The sequence below is a fragment of the Chiroxiphia lanceolata genome, chromosome 15 (assembly GCF_009829145.1).
Source record: "Chiroxiphia lanceolata isolate bChiLan1 chromosome 15, bChiLan1.pri, whole genome shotgun sequence".
NCBI lineage: Eukaryota > Metazoa > Chordata > Aves > Passeriformes > Pipridae > Chiroxiphia > Chiroxiphia lanceolata.
Genome location: NC_045651.1, coordinates 11,205,415 through 11,226,825, shown reverse-complemented (window position 1 = coordinate 11,226,825; position 21,411 = coordinate 11,205,415). Strand labels below are relative to the sequence as shown.

Here is a 21,411-nt window from a genome sequence, read left to right as displayed (position 1 = left end):
GTGCAGCGGGGAAAAAAGCCTATCCAATCATAAAATTCAGTCCATTGATGTAAAATATCCTTTTCCTCAAACACAGGACACACAGAACACTTTTCCACGCTGATTAGCATGACACATTTTAATTCTTCCACTCTATGGCTTGCAGACTCTTTGCATGTCCATAATTTGAGATGGGGACACACAGCCTGTACCTCATACATCACTGCTGCATAAATCAAGGACAAGAATTGGTACAGGTTAGGATTTGTAGGCATTTATACCAGCAGTTCCTGCACTTCTTGTTAGCATTTAGTGAGACTGTGGAAAAACACATGATGTGGATACAGCTTTACTCTGACCATGGCTGCTCAGCAGACTCTCCAACAAGCAGAACATTGATTTTTTATCATGTCTGCTCTCATTTGGATACTCAAAGCAGTACTCTGAAGTCGACTTCCTAACTGAATGGTACATGTCCACACTCTTCTCTTTCCCAGACAGGCTGCAGGTCAAAACCCCAGCACATGGTGCCCTTACTAATCTTTATTTCCGAGCTCTCCATCACAATGCAGTGCTCTCATGCTGCGTCTGAAGGTCAGCTCAAGTGCCTGGCACTGAAATCCATTTAGGAAAACAACCCAGCAACAGCCAAGAACTCCCCTGAAGCTAAGAACAGAATGCCATAGAAGAACTTACCCTGACCCTTACAGCTACACTAGTCATGTTACATTTACAGTTTCATCCATCTGTGCAGCAACATGAGGCACAGTCTTTTTTCCTGAATTAATTTATACCTTGAGCTTTTTAAATAATGCAACTCTAGATTAAGCACTCATGAGCAGTGACATAACCAGCTACTATAAAGCAGCTTGGGAACACAGCATGTTCGAATATTTGAAAAAGATACTATGTCAGAGTCAGTATTTATGCAGAAGTACTTGAAGGCTGCTTAGTATCTGCCATGTTCAATAAGCCACCTCTGTAAAATTCTACCAGCAGTTTGGTCTTCAAAAAAGTATCTCCAAGATGCTCCTTGAAAAGGCATCAGGGCCACAGGATGCCAAGAAGAGATCAATTCAGGTAAGACAGATGACAGGAGTGATGATAAGACAGACAAAGCCTATTTACTTACCTTTTTTAAATACCAATATATAATTTATGTACTTAACATTAAAGATAATTTTTCGAGTACCTTCATGAAGTGGATATGACAAGTTGGACATTTGTCTGAGGATGTGCCTTTTCAAAAGCTGAAATAATTGATAGTTTCTTTTATTACAATGAATTATCATACCAGTCACTAGTTTCTGTACAGTATCACTTTGATCAGAGGGCTGGAGCACCTCTCCTTTGGAGACAAGCTGAGACAGCTGGGGCTGTTCAGCCTGGAGAACAGAAGGCTCTGGGAAGGCCTCACTGTAGCCTTTCAGCATTTAAAGGGGGATTATAAGAAAGGTGGGGACAGACTTTATAATAGTACCAGTAGTGATAAGACCAGGAGTATTGGTTCTAAACTAAAAAAGGGTCGATTTAGATGAGATAAAAGAAAGAACTGAGTGTGGTGAAACACTGGAACAAGTTGACCAGAAAGGCTGTGGATGCCCCACGCCTAGAAATATATTCATGGTCAAGCTGGAGGGGTTCTGAGCAAGTTGATCAGCTGCAGATGTCCCTGCACTCATTGCGAGGGGGTTGGACCTTTAAAGGTCCCTCCCAGCCCAAACCACTGTATGGTTCTATAATTTTTATTTTAAGCTTTTTTAAGGGGGCTTGAAATACAGCACTACAGGTTTCCTTCTAGCAACTGTTTTATACAGAATAACATGCTTCTGGTTAACCAAACAGAGCAGATGTTCTACATCATCCATTTTCTTAGCAAACACCTGTATTTTATGGAATTCCTGTTCTTTGTTCAGCACTTTTTATCTACCAAATACACAAATGACAAGAGCAGGAACTCCTCAGCAGTCTCCATGAAGACATTTAACAAGCCTGCACCACACCACAGCCTCATGAGCTGGATCCAGCACCTCTCACACCATCCCCTGACATTCTTCCACCTCATCTCTGCTGCATTCACCCCCTTCCCTTGATTCCTTACTGAGGGACAATTCTCCCTGCAAAACAACCCACAGCCATTTATCACTCCAGCACGTGAGTCAAATCTCTCCAAACCTTTCCTTCTCACTGTAGCCCATGACTCACCTTCAGGTGAAGAACTAAGTGGAATTTATTATGCAGTCTTTCATTCTTCAATTATTCTATAAATAGTCTTAGAACACCTGTTTACTGTATCTGTATTTAAGCTCTGCCATTTTCTTTACCTTATTCTATCACATGAAAGTCTGCTTCTTGGCCACATGATGTATCTGAGTGATGGTAGGATCATTTCTGTAAGACATTTTAGAGGGCAGCAACTGCACTCTAACACAGGCAAGTCAAATGAAAGGATTTTAGAGGTCACTGAAGTTCATTCTTCTCTACATGATCACAACTTTAACCAGAATAGTTAGGATCCTTCAGGATAGACTGAAGGAGTAAAAAAAAAATAAAAATTAAAAAGTCTAAATACAAATGAGAAGATGAGAAGACAACAGTCACTGTGCCTTCTAACCAGCTTCCAGACAGCACAGATGCTCATAACACTGTGCAGGGAAGCAGCACAAGACAACCAAGGTTACTGCAGAAGCCTGAGCAATGAACTCCACCACTCACGAGTTTGGGCCGGAATTTAAATGTTCTCTTTGAAGCAGCCATTTGGTACAATTGTTAGATTTTGAAGAGGAGGAGAGTAATAGACATTTGCAGTAGTCCCCATTCACTCTTATTTACAATTCCCTCTTGTGACTTGATAAGAGGGAGATTTCAACACACTTCATACTGCAATATTTGCATTTTTACTGCAGAGGCCCTATTCCCAAAGTGGTACCAACCTCATTTTTATCAACAACACCTCTGCCAAAAAAAAGGCAAATAATTCATTACCAAACCATCTCATTGCAGAAGAAAAGGGAGACAAGCTCAAATTCAGTAATATTCTATTCCCTTTGTTCTCACCCAGACAAATGATGTAATTAGTGTATGGCGTAAACAAGATTCCACTTCAAAAAAAATCAGGACCAGGAAATGAAATTTCTCACAGCAGCTTTCTCATCCACCTCCTCTGTCAGAAGAAATCCTGATGCCGAGAACATATATCCCTTTGGAGAGAGTCCCCCCACACAAGGATTTACAGATTGAGAAACAGTTGTTTTGCTGGGCAGCCTTTAGACATGGGTTAAAAGTAACTAAAGCTCACTTCCATCCAAAGCTTTCTGAGCTCTGTGTCTGCAGTGAGCACTCCGCTCCCTCGATTTAGGCTGTGCTATTTTTGCCCTTGGGACTTGGTGTATTGTCTCTTTTAACTCACCAAGTACATCTCTGCTTCAGGGTAAGCAGCAAGCTCAGAGAAGCACAATTCCTGCCTCAGTAAAGAAATGGGTTTAACACATGTTAAAAAAAGAAAAAAGACAAGACAGAATAATCTTTCCTGAATACAGCCATAGTGCCCTGGTGCCAGGCCACCAAGAAAGAGACTTACACCTTTAGGCTTCCAGCTCTAAGGAGCACTACAGAAGACATACTCAGCCAACCTTAAAAATACACACATCTCCCACTCAGTTCCTATTCAGAAGTACGAGGAAACAGAGAACTTCTACTGCCTCTCATGAAAGATGGTGCAGATTTAGGTCCCATCAGAGAAAATAAACTGTGAAAATAATACTAAGCAGAAAAGCAAAGTTAAACCTTGCTGGACAAGAACATGCATTAACTGGCTCACGGACCGCATTTACAACTTGTTGATTCAGCTCAATGAAAACCTCTGGCTGTGCAATTGCTCATTGTTACTGTGAGCAGCAGCTCACACATTGCCTTTCAGCAATCTCCCTCCATTTGTGCACCACCAAGGTGTTTCCCAGCTTCTCTCACCTAAATTACCTCTTTGCCGACTCAGGAGTCTGAGGTTTATTGACTGCACACAGCAGAGGTTTCTGGAGCATGATCAAAGTCGCAACTCATCCTCTTTATTAAACACTTTAGTGCTCATTTGCATGATTACAGATCCCTTGCGTCCACTTCACATTATTACTCAAAAGTTTCCTGCACATTTAGTCTAAAAATGAGAACTTTGCACATCAAAGAGTTTATAACATTTCTTAATAAAACCACACCAACTCTTGCAGTGCCAGAAAGTAAGAGCACAATTAATTGGATTCTACCGGAAAAGAATTTGGGGGGCCCTAACTTCCTACTTGCTCATATCCTGTGAGGATAAAGGGTCCATCTTATCATGACTTGCACAGTCATGCTGCTATGAAGCAGCAAGTCTTGAGCCACAGACAGCACCACAACATCCATCTCTCCTGGCTCAACGCAGGATCAGTGCACTGCTGAGTTAGTCACTTCATTTCAGCCAAATCCTTCACTGTCCCCGTTTCAGTTTATTCAGATTGGCCACAACACGAAAGTACCACGACACACTTCTGAAAGTGTGGAGCTGGCAGAAGTATTACAACAGCTGGCACCTTTATTTTCAGTGTGTCTAATTCTCAGGATAATCAATCACCAAACTGGTTACACTACAATTTACACAGAGATTTGATAAAACTGTCAATGTCCACATCATCTGTCTCAAGAGTGGATGATGTTTAAAAGATACACTTTAGACCTTGGGGTAGTTAAATACATGATGCACAAGTTACCAGGACGATTCTGTGGCCCCTTCCCTGGAGACCCAAGCTCAAGCCTAGAAGGAATCCCAACAGCCACTTATTTTTAAATCACATAAAATGGGAGACAAAAAGCTCTTGTACATCTTCAATTTGTATTAATCATCATTTGAAGGGTAACTCAGACTGGGGTCTTCTGAATTGACTGGGACAGCTGTGCTGTTCTTCTGAGAGGGAGAGTCGTTCATCTGCTCTGTTACAAAAGGCAACGTCGTACGGCCCCTCTGCCACCACAGAGACACCCCTCCTGCATCAGAGGTGACTCCAACACTTGGCTCATGCAAAATCTGCCCCTCAAATCAACCCAGAAGCCAAGCCATTGAGAGAGCACATGACACCAAAACCCCTCAGTCTTGAGCAGCCACCAAAGCACCAGAAGTGCCACCACCAAGGGCAGCTTTCACCCAGCCTGTCTGTGTCACTACTGCTACCTGAGTGCCTGTTCCAGGCAGCCACACGTGTTGCAGGCTTTATGACATACTGCATTTTTGGGGAGCGATGTTTTCGCTCGACAATGCCAAGGCACACCTCTTCCTCACCCTCCCACTCAGCCAAAGCTCCTGAACAAATGTTATTCACTGCAAGAAGTGCTCTACTTGAAACTAATGCGGCAAATACTTTGCCCTTCACAAAATGATGGAAAATTAGTTCTAAACTGAGAAAGCACACAAGGAAATTAGTATTTACTCAGTCATAGCAAAGTACAACTGTAAACAGAGATCAGAATTCCTGTTATCAACATCTGCACATCTCAGTGAAAATAATGCCAACAAAACAATTTACTCATTACAGGGGTACTGCCAAAACCAGCTGTTTCTTGAATTTTTAAATGCATAACAGATTGGGCACTCTAAGTATAAATAATCCAAGAACTGAGTTCCTTACAGAGATTTGCAGTATTGTCTGACCAAGTAAAACAGGCTTTTGGTTCTAGTTCTGCCATATGATTCAGAGGCTGTTTCTATAAGACAACATAGCTAATGATTAGAGCTCTGGGACTAAAGGCAAGCATGGAGATCTTCCAGAGAAGTGGAAAAGAATACAGAAGTGGAACCATAAAAATATAAAAAGCCACAATGTATTCTAAATCACTAGGACAAACTGCCATGCTGTCATGAGGTTGGTACTCAGAGTCAAAAATTTTAAGCATCTCCTTTCGAGAAGACTGCTAGTGGCTTCCTTTTCTTTTAAATAAGAAGTGATGTGAGTTGCCAAAAAGAAATACCAGCTTTATATAGAAAAGTTACCTGAAAGTATACACATGCTGAGAAAGGAAAAGCCTACAGCTCTAAGGGAACAGTACAAGAATCGGCAGCCTTGAATTGGAAAATGAAAAAAGGATGTGTTGGATTTTGAGCACGGCACACTCTGCCTCCTTCCGTGTCCACCAACTGCAGCACGAACTGCATTTTACCCAAAAAGAAAATGAGAGGACATAAGTAATTATTTTAAGAAATGAAGACCAAGTCCTCGTCATAAAATTGCATTTGGTTAAAAATAGCTACAGTTTAAAATAAAATAGTAACACTCAGAAAATAGTTCTACTACCCATTTATCTAAATGGTGTTGGCAGGAGAGAGACAGAAGACATGGGACAGCAAACCCAGAGATGCTGAACCTGAGCAGCACCTCATCTTTGTATGCATTAACTGCATTTACACATTTAGTCATATCCTCACGTTTTAGGAAATTTGTTTCTGTAATGAACCAGCTTCTTTCTTCTCACACTGAAGCTTCACTTGGTACCTCTTACTGTGTTTGTACCAATGTACCATACCTTTCCTCTTAGAAGGCAACACGAGAAAGCAATACAAACAAAAGATCTACTTAAAGCACAAGAGTTTAAAGAACAGCAAGCAGACCAAAGTGTGCAGTCAGCAAACACCCAAGGCAGGAAGTTGAGGAGGTTTCTCCTCCCTCAAGCCCCTTGGTAAGGGCAGCATTCAGAACAAGGAGTTCACACCTAGCAAGTGATGTGACCAACAGATTAAGGTATTAACCACACAGTTCAAGAAACTGATTACAAACAGGGTTGTGACAGATGACACACCTTCCACCTATTCCAAATATTTAAATAGTTTTCTTACCTTTTTTTCCCTGAGAGGTTTTTTTGTCATAACAAATACAGTTTGAGATAGAAAACTGCTCTATTTTTACTCTTAAGTAAGAAAAACCCTGTATTTAGTGCAGTTCTGTGTCCCTGGCATGACAGTGACATAAATTCCAAGTCTGACTAATTACAGGTTAAGCTTATGACTCTACTCTTTCCATCCAGCTCAGAGTATTTACCAGTTAGCACAAACAGTATTGCTTTGCCCTTCACAGGAGGAAATTACGTGGTTTCAACTGTTTCCACTTTCTTCATCAAAGGAACAAAAAAAGAAGTATCTGTTTTCTCAGAGCTACTCTACAGCACAGAAGAAAACACAGAAGCAGTAAGTGCTAGTCTACCCTAGACAGAGGTTTGACATAAAAGCCATTTTTGTTAGCACAGATCTTTCATGAACAACAGACTACTTTAAATTTATACAAAATCATTTCAACAAAATCTTAGTGAAACCACATTATACCTACAACAGTTGTGGTCAAAAAAATTGGTTTTCTTTTTAAGCTTCTTTCCCCCCGATCCGTGTATGAGGTAACAGACAGAATATCAACTGTCAGAATTATATCTGGTTATACAGCCCAAGTGCACATGTTATCACACTCTACTCCTCAGCCTGTCTGGATGGGTTACCAAAACAGCTAAATAGGATGACTTGGAGGATTTGGGAGAGAGTCCTGGGACTGTACTGTCATTGACCAGACACTCCTGAACACTCCAGGAAAAACTACAGAATGCTCACAGATAATATTTGCAAATAAGACAAATAATTCAGGTTGTTTTCAATAATCTTAGAAGAAAAGAGAAAAATATATGTGCGTGTACATATTTTATTGCATTTAAACAGGCCAGATTATAGAACCAAACCTTCCATGTCACTCCTTTCAGAGGGCAAAAGAATTTTTTCCTATTTTAAATATAATTTCTAATTGTATAGCACCCGTATATGCACGTAAATTTTGCAATCCCATTTTAACCAATTCTTGCCTGTTTTTACAGACAGCCAGTAGAAATAGCAAACTAAAAGCAATTTCATTCAAAGCATAGTAATTTTAAATTAAGTGTTCAATATATCATCTGGCAAGTCTTCCGTAAGATGTACCAAAAATATTTCCAGAACTGGGTTTGATCAACCAAGTTTTAAGCTTGAGGTAACCCTGTGACCAACAAGCATGAATTTCCATGTACGTAGAACAAAAATTTTTCTGCCAGAGACATTCCAAAATTGTCGTTTAAATAAGTCTGATATTTGTCTTTTTAAACAGACTCAAACCTAGGAAAGTTTTCACAAGTGAAAAACAATTTTAATGGTAATTCTATAAGGTAATTCACATGCAGGAAAACAGTATTATAAAATAAAACAACAGAACACAAACTTTATACACCAGTGCACACTGAAGACTAACGCAGGCCTTTCACACCTGCCTAAACAGTAACCACAGTGCCATCTGACAAAGTTTATAAACAAAATTACTTTGCAATTACTCTTCTTACATTCACCAATTCTAACCAGAACTTTATCTCTTCTGTTTGCATTGCTTTGCTTTATGCATCTTGCAGCTGAACTTGCTGTTGAGCAGTTATCAGGACTGAATATTTTCCTTCACTAAAGCAGATAAGGGCTGTTTCATGGAAAGATATGAAAGGGAAAAGTTGTTTCAAAGAACAAATTGCATCCTAGAGGCTTTTATTATACTCCCAGTAGTGTTAACTGGAATGTGAATAACACTGTAAAATACATCACTTCATTTAACGCATTAAAACAGAAAAGATACTCCTGTAACCCCCAGTTCTGAGCAAGCTTCCAACTCTGCCTCCTTAGTTCCAGGAAAAGGTTCACTATATCAAGATTGGTAGAGTTTATTAATTTTTATAGCTCTCTAATCAAATTGTTCCTTGTGCACCTGCTTGAGATAGATGCACCCAATTTCCTCAGTTGCTGGAAGCACTTCTACGAGACAGTATCTTACACTGCCTATATGGGAAATTCAGTGATTGTTTGATATTGCAAAGCTGCCACAGCTTTTGCTGATACTGTGTTTCCTAACTGCAAATATGAACAGAGGATTTTTTTTCCTAAATAAAACAGATTAGCATGTTGAAACACATCGACAGTAAATTGTTATTTAAATTATACACTGGCAGTTAATTTTCCCCAACGTATCTTCAAAGAAGCTTAATTCCCCAAACTGGTGGAAAAGTACTTTGTTTTCCTTACAAATCCAATTTATATATTTCGATACGTCATTTTAATTAATGTTATACTGTAAACTGAAGCAACTAAATTTATATAAAATGTCATGTAGGCATGCAAATTGATTTAGCCCTGACTTACCCTGACAAAGCTTATAAAAAAAAAAAAAACAACCAAGGGATTGAAACAAATCAATTTTATTTGAAAAGTACCAGGAAAGTTTTGTCACTAAAAACTGTCTGAAAATCTTTTAAAACAGGCAACTCTTTTGACAATTTAGAAGCTCTTCTTGCTCAGTAACTACCAGGTAGAAAAGTACAGATACTCAGTATCATAAAAGCAAAAGTGAAAGAACTGCTGAGTGATTGTGCACCAGCACAAAAGCACCCCTTGGACGAGAAGCAAAATAAGAATCCACTGACTTAGTACTAAAATAGCATTTAGGTAAGAAATACTTTGGTAACAATACTCACCCTCTCTGTAGCACTTTCTGTTGGTGTATCTCAACATACTTCAGTGAGGGCAAGATCATCAAATGACTATAAAGATGGGCTACATGACAGCTGGAAATTACCCACTGACATCTTGAAAACCTACTGCACAACTGCTGGTTCTGTATTAGAATCTGATCTGAGAAACTGATTCCTCAGAGGTACATGTGCTTATACAGGTGCATGGGAAAGCCAGCTGTAGTTACATGTCACCTGGTCCTGTGTCACATTCCAGCACCAAAGATGTCCTCTCCCACAGACACAGGAAAAGGGCACAGAACTGTGACACCAACTTTTAGCACTGCAAGTACATTGTAATCCCAGCACAAGTATAGTGCAGCCATAACAAAGAAAGCTGCACATATTTTTAATGCAGTAAATAATTTGCAGACGTTTAATAGATTAAAAAAAAGAGAAGTCACATGCACAACACTTGTGCAGTCAGGACTGAAATGAGGACACGCTACTTCAAAAACCCACAGTTCTCTAACTACTTAACTAGAGTGTGTTTCCTTTAGCTGATTGCAGTGCACCTTTATCCTCTAAACTCATCTACAAGGAAGAAACACTGCAGAGTGGGAAGATTATATGCTATCCATTTCTCTCCAAGCCAGGCAGTGTTCAAGCAGATGCTCACTGACTATCAACCTCAACAGCCCGAATCCAATCCCTAATTAACCCCATGTGCAGATGAATCACATTCTCACCTGGAGAGCAGGTCCCAGAACATCAATCCTTTCATCTCCTAAAAACACACATTTAGCATTCCAGAGCTAGACTTTCAGGCCAAGGTTCAAACCTCAGCTGCCTGAGCTGAGTTAATAATTTTATCCATTTATCTGCAACACAAGGACTTGTTACCTACTTGAATCCACTCACAGCACACAGATGGCTCATAAGGCTGAAAACTGAAATGACAGATCTGTGCAGCAGATGAAAGCTAAATGTCTGGTGCTGTGGTTAGTCCAAACCAGGCCACCTTTTCCCTAGTCCCTTGTTTAATGCCAGTAATGTTATAATACTTCTTGTCTGCACAGCATGTCACAGCAGCTTCCTCATCAGTCAGACACAAAGTCACCAGTCAATCAGGCCAAAGTCACGGTGCTATTCTTGCAGGGCCTCAACTGTGTTTCCAAACACCAGATTTACTCTATTTATGTGTCAAGGCTAAATAGCAGAGTTCAGTAGAAAACAACCCTGGACAGGATTTTTTTATTGCTAACATAAACTGTTCCTTAGGCAGAACTGTAATGAATATATTAGCATGACATTCATTGTTACCAATATATTATCATGCTATTACCAAATTCTTAAAATTCTTTTATTAAGGAAAAGGGCATTTAGTACAGTGGTGTTTTCTCTTTAATAGATGTATACTTACCCACATAATGCATATTAAGGGCCAAGTACTTGTACTGGAAGAGAGGGTTGTTGTGCAGGCTACTTCTTTGGATCTGCTGGAAGAATGAGCTGACATCCCATCTGTACAAGACATCCAACAGCATGATGCTCGGGACCCTCAGGGCCACGTTTAATACTGCCTCCAACTTCTCCTTTGCAGCCATTCTCCTCCCTTTCTGTGAATTGGCAGCAGACTGTAAATAGCACAAGAGAGAGAAGAGTAATCAGATCAATCCCACTGTACAAACAGCCATTAGGCTTTGTGATAGTATGAATGGGGCTTCCTGTGTGGCCACAAACGACTGAATGAATCAACTGAGTTAAACTCAAATCCAAACAGGACAGCTTCTATTTTTGCTATATAAAGGTCAATTTGCTAGCAGTTTTTCCACAGTGATACTGTTAAATGGGGGGGAGGGCAGATTAATGACATGAAAGTGGTCCAAGGGTGTGCACTGAACAAACCTTCGTTCTTATTTGCACTAATGTAGCATCCAAGAGCTCAGCCAAAAGGCCCCAATGTACTTGATACTACATAAACATTAACATGATCAGCACTAAACTACAAATACTCTGTAAGCTTTAGAAATCAAACACTAACAAAATTCAGACACTGTGTCCATTTACTTTAGCACTATTTCTGTGCCTCTGAAATTAAAAAATCACTGATTAAAAGAGTCCTTAAAACATTTTAGATTCATTTCCTCAATGTAAATTGAAATAATTGTCCAATACCTCAGGTTTTTAAAAATCATTTACAGCCTTCATTAACCTCTACAAATTTATCTGTGGAATCTGAGGGCTGTGTGTTTGGAGATTAGCACCAATAATGCAACTTTTCTACTCATTTTAATGTAATTCACCACAAGGAATCATACAAACAAAAGACTGTATTCCTCTCACTCCCAAATATTAGAAGATAATTTAATTTTGGAGTTTGCCATCAGATAAGATGGATGGTGCAAAACAATGAAGGGCACTTTTCTTTTTAAAACAGAAACAAATGTTGGTCCACAACAGTACCTAAAAGTCAACAAAAGAAGAGTGAAAGGATCCATTTCCACATCCTGTCACCTAAGACTAACAGCAGTTCCTAAAGGAAATATGCTGGTTTTACCATACACCACCTGCCCATCCCAGGAACATGATTCACCCCAGGCTGAGTTTGTGAGCCACCAGTAATAGACACAATATTAGAGAAGTGCAGTTGAAGTGTTCAAGGCCAAGGTGGGGATGACCCAGCAAGGTTTTATCCACAAGAAGCCATTCAAAGGAAAATTACCTGCAGCATAATCAACCCCCCGATGAGGTTCAGATTTAAGAAAAGGCTCCAACCCCAATTATTAGGGGGCCAATTGGAAAAAAAATGCATCCTGACCAAAGAAACAAAAAAATCTACACTTGAACTGCACTTTAATTTAAATAAAGTTTTACAGGACCTTTTTAATATTGTCCTTGTGTAACCTATAAAAGCTTTTGCTTGTGCAAATTTTACACCTCAAGTCAACATGGAAGTACAGCATGAAGTGAAACCATGCAAATATACAGGAACAAAAAACCAACCCCACTCACACACACACAGTCCTCATGTAAGGTTTTATTTGTGTTATCATGTCCTAGGCACTACCACAAACTGCTTATGTGCACACGTTCAGCCACATTCACACCTGTCAAGGCACGAGGACATAAAATTAATTCAGCTCAAGAAGTCAGGACAGATGAAAACTGAGATATGGCTCAATAAACCTCAGCTTGCAGGGCTGCTGTTGCCACTGTCTAGCCCTCAGTCTGACTTTTCAAGTTATGTAAATGCTGACACTTTTTACAGAGCTCTTGCAACAGCTCTACAAACCCCAAGGGCAGCACATCCTTCCCCTTGCACAGGAAGCGCCTTCCCACTACGTGGGGCACCCCACACACTACCAGCATTTCACAATGCTGCCCAAAACATGTTGAAAGGTTTGCCAGAAGACTACAAATATTTAGAATGAACAATCAAAACTATCACCCAAGCAGCTACCTCAGAATCCGAGCATTCAGCATTTCATGCCAATAAAAGATGGAGTTTAAAGGGATGGTATCGTACAAACAAAACTGGGAGTTACACAGATTATATACAAAGAGTTACAAGAAATACCAGGGCACGCAGCTTAAACAATTCGTATGAGAATATTTTAAAATGTCCTGGAATTTTTCAGATTTTCTATTTTGCCAAGCCCGCAAATTTAATTAAAACTTTGAAATTAAGCTGTCTCCTGTTTTTTTGCTGGATTCCTTTTCCAAGTAGATCAGGACAAGGGTGGGCAGGGACTGACTGACAGGTTTTCACTCTGTCACAAAAATACCCAAAGCGACAATAAGTACCTGATTCCAAATGACATTCTCAAAACTGTCAAACCTTTTCCAGTCATCAACAACAACCAAACATGGAGGACAAGAAGGAAAGTTTCACTTGTTTTCACTTTCCTAATTACTCTAAAACCAGAATCCCACAGACAACTTCTCTTAATACTGAAAGTTAACCGAGGGTTAACACGTTCAAATTAAGCTGAATAATTCTACCTCCAAAGCTCTTACACACAAACTCAGAGAACTAAAAAGTGCAGCATTTAGATTATCTAAGAAAACTATCTAAAGTTCAAATGCTGTTAAAACAAAAGCAAAACAAACTTTGAAAACCACATCATGTCACAACGGATGGACTGTGAGGGGCAGCCACTGCAGCTCCACAGCATCTTCTGTCACTGACTGACAAACCATCCAGTACTAATAAGAAACCCTTTAAAATGAACTCCACTAGAAATGCGGATGTGTTAAATAAAGCCTCAGTTGTAATGGCTGCCAAGTTCTAACAGAATGTAATACAGGCAAGCAACAACGTCCACTGCTCTAAGCTCATTATATTGTAAAGAGCTCCCACAATACATTATTTTGATTGGTGTAAAAACAAACAAAAAACCCAACCAAACATTAAACCTCTAAAACCCTCAGATAAATGATGATGACGAGTTGCTGGATGTTCAGAGGTTAAGAAAAAAAAATAGGTCACTTGTTGTACAAAGACAAAAAATGGACTTGGAAGCAACTTGTGTTTCAAAATTTTTTTCCCATGATTTCAAACATCTCCCTGTTCCAAATCAGAAGAAAAAGAACAGTCTTAGGAAGATTGTCATGGTTTAACCCCAGCCAGCAGCTAATACCATACAGCCACTCACTCACCATCACCTCTCCCAGTGGGATGGAGAGGCAAATCAGGAAAAAGGGTAAAACCCTTGGATTGAGATGAGAACAGCATAATAATTAAAATAAAATGAAATAATAATGATGGTAACAACTGCAATGAAAGGGAGACAACAAACAAAAACAACCAACCAACCACCAAAACAAATATAAACAAAACTAGATAAACAAACAAAAACACAACTAAAAAAGAGTGGAATAAAGCCCAAGAGAAACAAATGATGCACAATACCATTGCTCAGCACTCACTGACTGATGCCCAGCCTGTCCTTGAGCAGCCATCGGTGGCTCCCAGCCAATTTCCCCCCAGTTTATATACTGGACATGATGTTCTATGGTATGGAATATCCCTTTGGCCAGTTCCTCCCAGCATCTTGCACACCTGGTCACTGTCAGAGCACAGGAAACTGAGGAGTCCTTGATTTATAGTAAGCACTGCTTGGCACCAAAGAACCATCAGTGCGTTATCAATGTAGTTTTCATACTAAATCCAAAACTCAGCACTGCATCAGCCACTAGGAAGAAACTCTATCACAGCCAAAACCAGGACCAAGAACTTCAGACTTCACACCTTGAGTTGTGCTATTTGACTAAAACAAGCTTTAAAAAATTTCCCATCAAAACTGTTTGGTCATTTTTGTTTTCTAACAAGGATTTTTCAAAAGTCCCTCCCTCACCTGACACACCCATTTTGTCAAAAGCATATTCCTGGTTAGCTTTAAAGAAAACAGTAGAATTAGCAAAAACCAAAAAAAAAAAGGACTATCCTAAGTCTGTCCCAGTTCATTCCATCAGCAGAAGAGATCACCTTGAGTGTGTTCACATGACACATACCCCCTCAAAGATAACACTCATTTTCCCTTTGACAGAATTTTCTTTCTGAAGTTTTGTCATGACATAAAATTTCAGCTGAAGCTGTGAATTCTGCCACTTAATCCAGTGTAACTTTTGTTTCTGCAGCAACATAAATATAAAACTATCACATCACAGGCAGAAAATACACCCTGGCAAAAAGCAGTACGTGAGGCCACAGAAAACCTGCATCCATTTATCCAAGTAGGTATAAAATTACATTAACAGAGTTTCTGCATTTAGGAAAGCATTAATCATGAAGTTAATTAAGAGTTACAGAAATATGCTGGAATATCTGCAAATTTAAGAGTTATTCTAATACTATTGCCATCAAAAATCACCATAGAAAGAGACAGTAATTCCAGACAAGATCAGAACTTCAAAACCAAACTTGTTCCTGCAACATTCAGCCTCACATCTGTGAACAAGATGCTCATTCTCCTACCATATTACAACCTAAAACACTTGGCAAGATTGGCTAAAAACCAAAAGAGACAATTTCAACTTCTGTTTCTCGCATCTATGAAATTTTAGTTACTTTGGATATGTCTCTGTTGACAAGCTGACTTTGGTCTGTAGTCTAGTTTCCACTTCAGATTATTTTTCAGTAATACATTCTGGAACCAAAAATATCACTGGGAAAAGCTTTTGTTTTCCTGTCAGGTAAACTTTGCTAGACAGACTTTGAAGAGGAAAAAAAAATAAACCCAACACGAAATCTACAACTCCTATCTGTAGTTATGGAAGAGTTCAGTGTAAAAGTTCAAAAACTAAAATTAGACCCACAGCTGAGTGGTACCCATTCACTCCCCAGAACCACTCCTTCTTTATGCTGTCCTGGTCTGGGGAGCAAAAAGAATTTGAAGTTCAGAAGAAATCCATTCTTCAGAGACATAGATCTTTATGTCATCATTTTGGGAGGGAGAAAAAAAGAGGAGCAAATGGAAGGAACAGGACAAAAAGGTTTATCAGATACGCACTCAGAAAAGAATTTCTCTGTGTGAGTCTGAGAAAAAAAGCCCCAAACCTAGAACTCAGAGTATGTGAGTCACCAATCCATCAAAAGAGCTGTTTCCCATGCAGATAGAGGCAAAGAAGGAAAAGATGTCTTGCTCCCATACAATTCAAACTGGCTAACAAGGACAGCATCCGAAAATTTCTGCTGAGAAGGCCAGATCAGGGAGATACAAAGCAGTGAAACACCGCAGACGTGCACAGCAACACTGTCATTGGCAGCCAGTCACCGCTTCCAATAACAGTCACTTCTTGTAGATCACTACAATAGTTCAGCAATTTCAAATAATAACCAGGGAGTATTTAGCCTTCAATTTAAAGGTTTAGAGAGAGTTGGTCAGCAAACAGACAGCTTGATCTTGCTATGTAAGCAGTTAACAAGAACAAACAAATTTTTTTTTTTCTCTTTGTTTCCCATCTGGTCTGACAACACAGATTGCTACAGAGCTGCTGCAGTGGTGTAACTGGAGAACTGGTCTTTCTACCTAGAAAACACAGTAATTCCTACATTCCTACTCACTCAAGACTCATTCAGTTGTGAACTGGGGCACAGCTCAGGTTAACCATTCCAAACAAATACAGAACATATTTTGCAAAAAACCAAATATTACTGCAAAACAAATTAGGTCAACCTCTTATCTGTTCATAGGAACTTCAGTGAACATGCATTCATGTTAAAGGCATATTGAAAAAGGACAAAAACAACTAGAGAAAAGAAGGTTAACTGCAGAGAATAATAAAATAATCTATATTTCCAATGTTCATTAAATCTAGCAAGTTTCATATGAGCGAGAAGAAAACCAATTCAGGAAAATGAAGATACATATCATAGAGCTGTGAAATTTTCCTCAAAGATTTATTTCTTGAGTACATTTATACACTATGAACAGTTTCAGCCCACTCTCAATTATACAGCAAATGCATTATATTATTTATGGGCAGCCTGTAAAACATCCTCTGTCTTTTATTTTTCATAATGAGCAGGTAAGACCAGGGAGCTGAACTCGGGGACTAACATGTGTTAACAAAGATTAACAGATCCACTAGTTATGCAGCAAAATCCTTCCGTGGATTCCTACAGGATCCGCACTCTGCCTGTGTATGATCAGTTCAAACCCAGTCACACTAAGAGGGGCTGCCTGATTTTAAGATTGTAGTTTATTAGACAGGAGTCTAATTCATTAAAATTAAACTATAATTAATAATATCTTTAATTAAAGTCTTCAGAAGAAAATCTAGATTGAATCAACAAACTAAACTGCTCTGAGGTCCTTTTTGGCTCTTGCCAGTCCAAGGTTTGGTTTATTAACTAGTTATTCAGCATTTTTTTTTTGCCATCACAGCCGTGTTTGCAAGCCCACACCTACCAGCCTGCCTAACCACATTTGTATCAGCACATTCTGAGAAAATCTGGGCAGCAATCCCAAAGCGCCTCTGCAGAGGAGAGAATACCCAGAGGACCTGCACACTGAGCACTCACAGCCCGGGATGATGCAGTCTGTGACATCCCACCTCTGAGAGCTGGATCACAGGACAACCAGACACACAAGTAAAGCTGCCATACCCCATCAGCCTCACAAAAAACCCTGCAACTCAAATGTGTTACCAGGATGAAGTAACACGGCTGGATGAAATATATTTCATCTTCCACAGTTGCTCAGACAGTTTTTAGCCATTTCAGCTACAGACCCAGCCTATGTTTAGAATCTGCAATGCCAATAACTAGTTACTTGACTGGTAAGAAGTTAAAATATAAAAGAAGACTTTCAAGATTTCTCTAGGTCCACGCTGATAATGTTTCCATTGCTGCTGCTGCCTTATCTGTTTAAGTCACGTAAATAAAGAGCATCAGCTTCCAGGCCTGTGAAACAGGCAGCTTAGCTTCCTGCAGCACCAGGCTCATGTAACAGAAATACCAAACAAATGGTGAAAATATCTAGAAAAGTTCCTTTTAAAACATGTTCAGACTCAAGACATGCAACCAAAGAATTCTTCCAGAAAAACTCCATGAGATTAAGTACCCACTTCTGAGTGTTCCTCCCAAGTACACGACTAATTACAGAGCAGCAGGGCCTCTCTGCAATGAGAGGAGATGCTGTAAGGGCAGGGAAACAGGCTCAGGTGTCTGAATCACACTGAAGGAGCTGGACCTGGATATGCACTTAAAAAGCATAACTACGGTGAACTGTCCAGTCTAACCACATCAAACACTGCCAGGTGCATTTGGAGCTAAAAATGGATTCAGAAGAGCAAACCACCACCCAGGTGCCAGAGGACGGGAAGAGAAGCCATCTGCACGTCTGGGTGAAGAGGAGGAAACCGACCCAAGTTTAGCAAACAGCTCAAAGAATGTTTTTTCGAGTGCAACACGAAACACAACGCAGGCTTATACAGTTTTCCAGGACACACCCATTCGTTCAGATCTCACTGGCATGATGTGCCTTTCTGCATCTGCACCGTGGACTCCAGCTGCTGAATGGGAGTGAGATACTGATCTCTTTCCATCATCTCCAAAGGAAGGAATTCCCCAGTACTTCTTCCAACACGTTGCTCAGTTCATATCTCCACCAGAATCAAGCGGCTCTAACATCAGAAGCTCTTCATAAGACTGATACAAACAAGGTGAATCCTGTGCTTTGGACAAGCAGCAGTTTTATATGGCTCTGTAAGATTTCTGATGACCCTTCCACATAACGGTGGTCACAAAGACAACCATTTCCTAATGATAATGAGTTTATGAATTAATTGAATCCTTTAGTGATATTATGACTCAAAAACTAGAGCTGATTGCCACAGTTATTAAAGCTAATTACAAAAAAAAAAGATACAGTTTCTCATGCACAGGCAGCTTGTATTTAAGATAACTGGCAAAACTAAGCCAAGGTTACAGATAAACCAGAGTTACCGGATGCAATAGCTTAACAGCTCCCACCTTAACACAGTATTTTTTTAATATTTAAATCTATCTTCACTGACCTACAAACAAAAGCGATCAAAGAGTAATTATTTCCTTCTTCTCCTCCCACATTTGATCTCTACGGACACACTACACAGACAAAAACCCCTAACTGAAATACATGTAAAAGTATCCAAGTCTGAAACACAAGTTAACAGAAACTCTTTTATTAAAAACTGCATAAGAAATGAATACCGCAACACCTACAGACTTCAAAAAAAAAGTATACTGAATGAGATCACAAATGGCTAATATTTATGAGTCAAACATGTTACACAAATCTCACTTTTCTTTGGTAAATAAGTGGCCTCCAGTATCTAATATTCTCCCTCGTTTGCTGATACTTGCGTGCATTACACAAAAAAAATTCACATTTTTTTCCACTTTATTCTCCGAACCACGTTATTTATGCACCAGGTCCCACACACACACCCCCAAAAAGGCAGCACAACCAGAAGATAAGAATCCCTCTAAGAGCTCCATCTGTCACAAGTGTACTTGGTACACAGAACTACTCGAGCACGGAAGAAAAATGAGAATTCTCATCACAAACCTTATTTTAAAAGGCTACAGAAGGTCTCAAAAAACCGACTGACATGACATAAGTAGAGAAGATGGAAAAAGCCCTGTTCTCCACGCCACGGGCAGGCTGCTCCTTACATAAGCATGACCATATGCTCCAGGGCCCGTCTCCAGGAGGGGTGCCCGGCTCCGCTCCGTGTCTCACCCGTGACAGCGCAGGGACTGGGGGATGCGCAGCCGGCCGAGGGGACCGGGGGGAAAACACAGACCCCACGGAGGGCGGGGAGCACCGGAGCCCCCTGGCCAAGGCAGCACCTCGGTCAGGGCGGCAGGAGCCCGCAGCTCATCCCCGGGGCCCGCACAGGCAGGCAGCGAATCCCGAGACCCTCCCGCCCCGCTCCCCAGCCGGAGAGTTCTCTCCTGCCCGGCGCAACTCCCGCGCTCACCGCCGGCGCCGCGGGCGGCCCCGCGCATCCTCCCGGCCCCGCTGAACTCCAGTAACCCCGGCGGCTCCCGGCGCCGGCGGAGGAGGGGAGCGGGGAGGGGAAGGGGGGGATGGAGGGCGGGGAGAGGAACGGGGGGGGGCTGCGCACGGGGAAGGCCGGGGAGCCCCGACACGGGCACGGACAAGCAGGGGCGCGGAGGGGCCGCGGGAGCGGCGGGCGGGGGGCGCGCGCGGGAATTACCTGAGCCCGCGGGGTCGCCGCCGCCTCCTCCTCCTCTTCCACCCCCTCCTCTTGCTCCCGCTCCCCGGTGTCTCCGCGCCTCTCACGCCGACGGCGGCGGCGGCGGCGGCGGCTCGTCGGTGCCCGGCGGCAGAGCGGCTCCTCGAGGCACCATGGCCGCGCCGCGCCGCCTCAGGGCGCCGCCGACACCGCGCGGCCCCGCGCACGGGCGGCCATGGCCCCGCTCGCCTGCGCGCGCGCGCCGCCCCGCTCCGCGCATGCGCGGGCCCCGCCCCACCCGCGGAGCGGCCCCTCCGCCCCCGCCCGGCCCCGGGGACGGGAAGGGGATTTTGGGTGGAAAGCACCGGGAATTTGGCTGAGGAGGTTACGCTCCCCGCCGCCTAGAGGGGTCTGGCACTAACGCCCTTCGCCCGCCCCCACGAAAGGGCAGAAGTTGAGGTTTGGGTTCGGTTTTGGGTCCTCCCGGGACGCGTGGACTCGCCAGGGCAGCGGCGAGTCTGGGAGATGACTCAGAAAAGCCGGTCAGCAAAATTTGAGGTAGTGTCTGGGCAAATGTTTAAAAGGCAGCCCTGCTATTTTAATAATACTCTTTAGTGGCCTTGTGGAACACAAAGTGCTGTATTAATTTCAGGTACTAAAGGCTGACTGTTTTTTTCCAGTGTTGCACTGCAGAATCTCCAGTCATCTTTGTTGTGAGATCAACCAGAAAAAACACCAGAATTTCTGTATTACTGCACTGTCATTTTTCAGGTGGAGACCTGAGCCAGAGGCAGCTCCCTCAGCCCAGTTCATGCTTCACAGCCCTTGCATGAAAAGTCTCCCCAGTATTTACTCATCCTCTAAAGGTTGTGTGGCCAGGCCCTAGCACACATTCCTAAGTGGTATGGAAAAAATTATGATCCAAGAGAAGTAATGTTTTTTACCTTAATGTTTGAAAAAAAAAAATACAAAGCCACATTGTCTGGAACATGAAAAAAAACTTTGCTGCAGTGAGGAATGAGGGAACACACTGAACTGGAAAATCCTGTAGTTCACTAGGGTTGGGCTAGCCAACTTAATAATTGCTTTTTTCCTTCCATCTCTAATGAGAACTGGAGCATTCACAGACATGGGTATTAACAGTGCATGGCCTTAACACAGTGTCTAACTCTGTAAAGAAGAGATATTAAAATAAGAGGTTTGGGTGTCTATTTGCATTCTGCT

At 41.5% G+C, this 21,411-nt stretch overlaps 1 protein-coding gene across 2 annotated transcripts in view; it reads right to left on the bottom strand.

Annotated features, from left to right (window-relative positions):
* RNF145 (ring finger protein 145) overlaps positions 1 to 20,395 on the bottom strand; it is a 47,851-nt gene extending 27,456 nt beyond the window's left edge. The window contains exons 1-2 of one of the 2 annotated variants that reach the window (XM_032703107.1): positions 20,209 to 20,395; positions 10,919 to 11,132 (exon numbers count right to left, since the gene is read on the bottom strand). In XM_032703107.1, the coding sequence (XP_032558998.1) occupies positions 10,919 to 11,102 (184 nt within the window). In that variant the 5' untranslated portion in view covers positions 11,103 to 11,132; positions 20,209 to 20,395. Of the gene's footprint in view, positions 1 to 10,918; positions 11,133 to 19,968; positions 19,988 to 20,208 lie in introns of those variants that run through there. The other variant, XM_032703108.1, reaches the window with a different exon arrangement.
* Between the last annotated feature and the right edge of the window lie 1,016 nt (positions 20,396 to 21,411).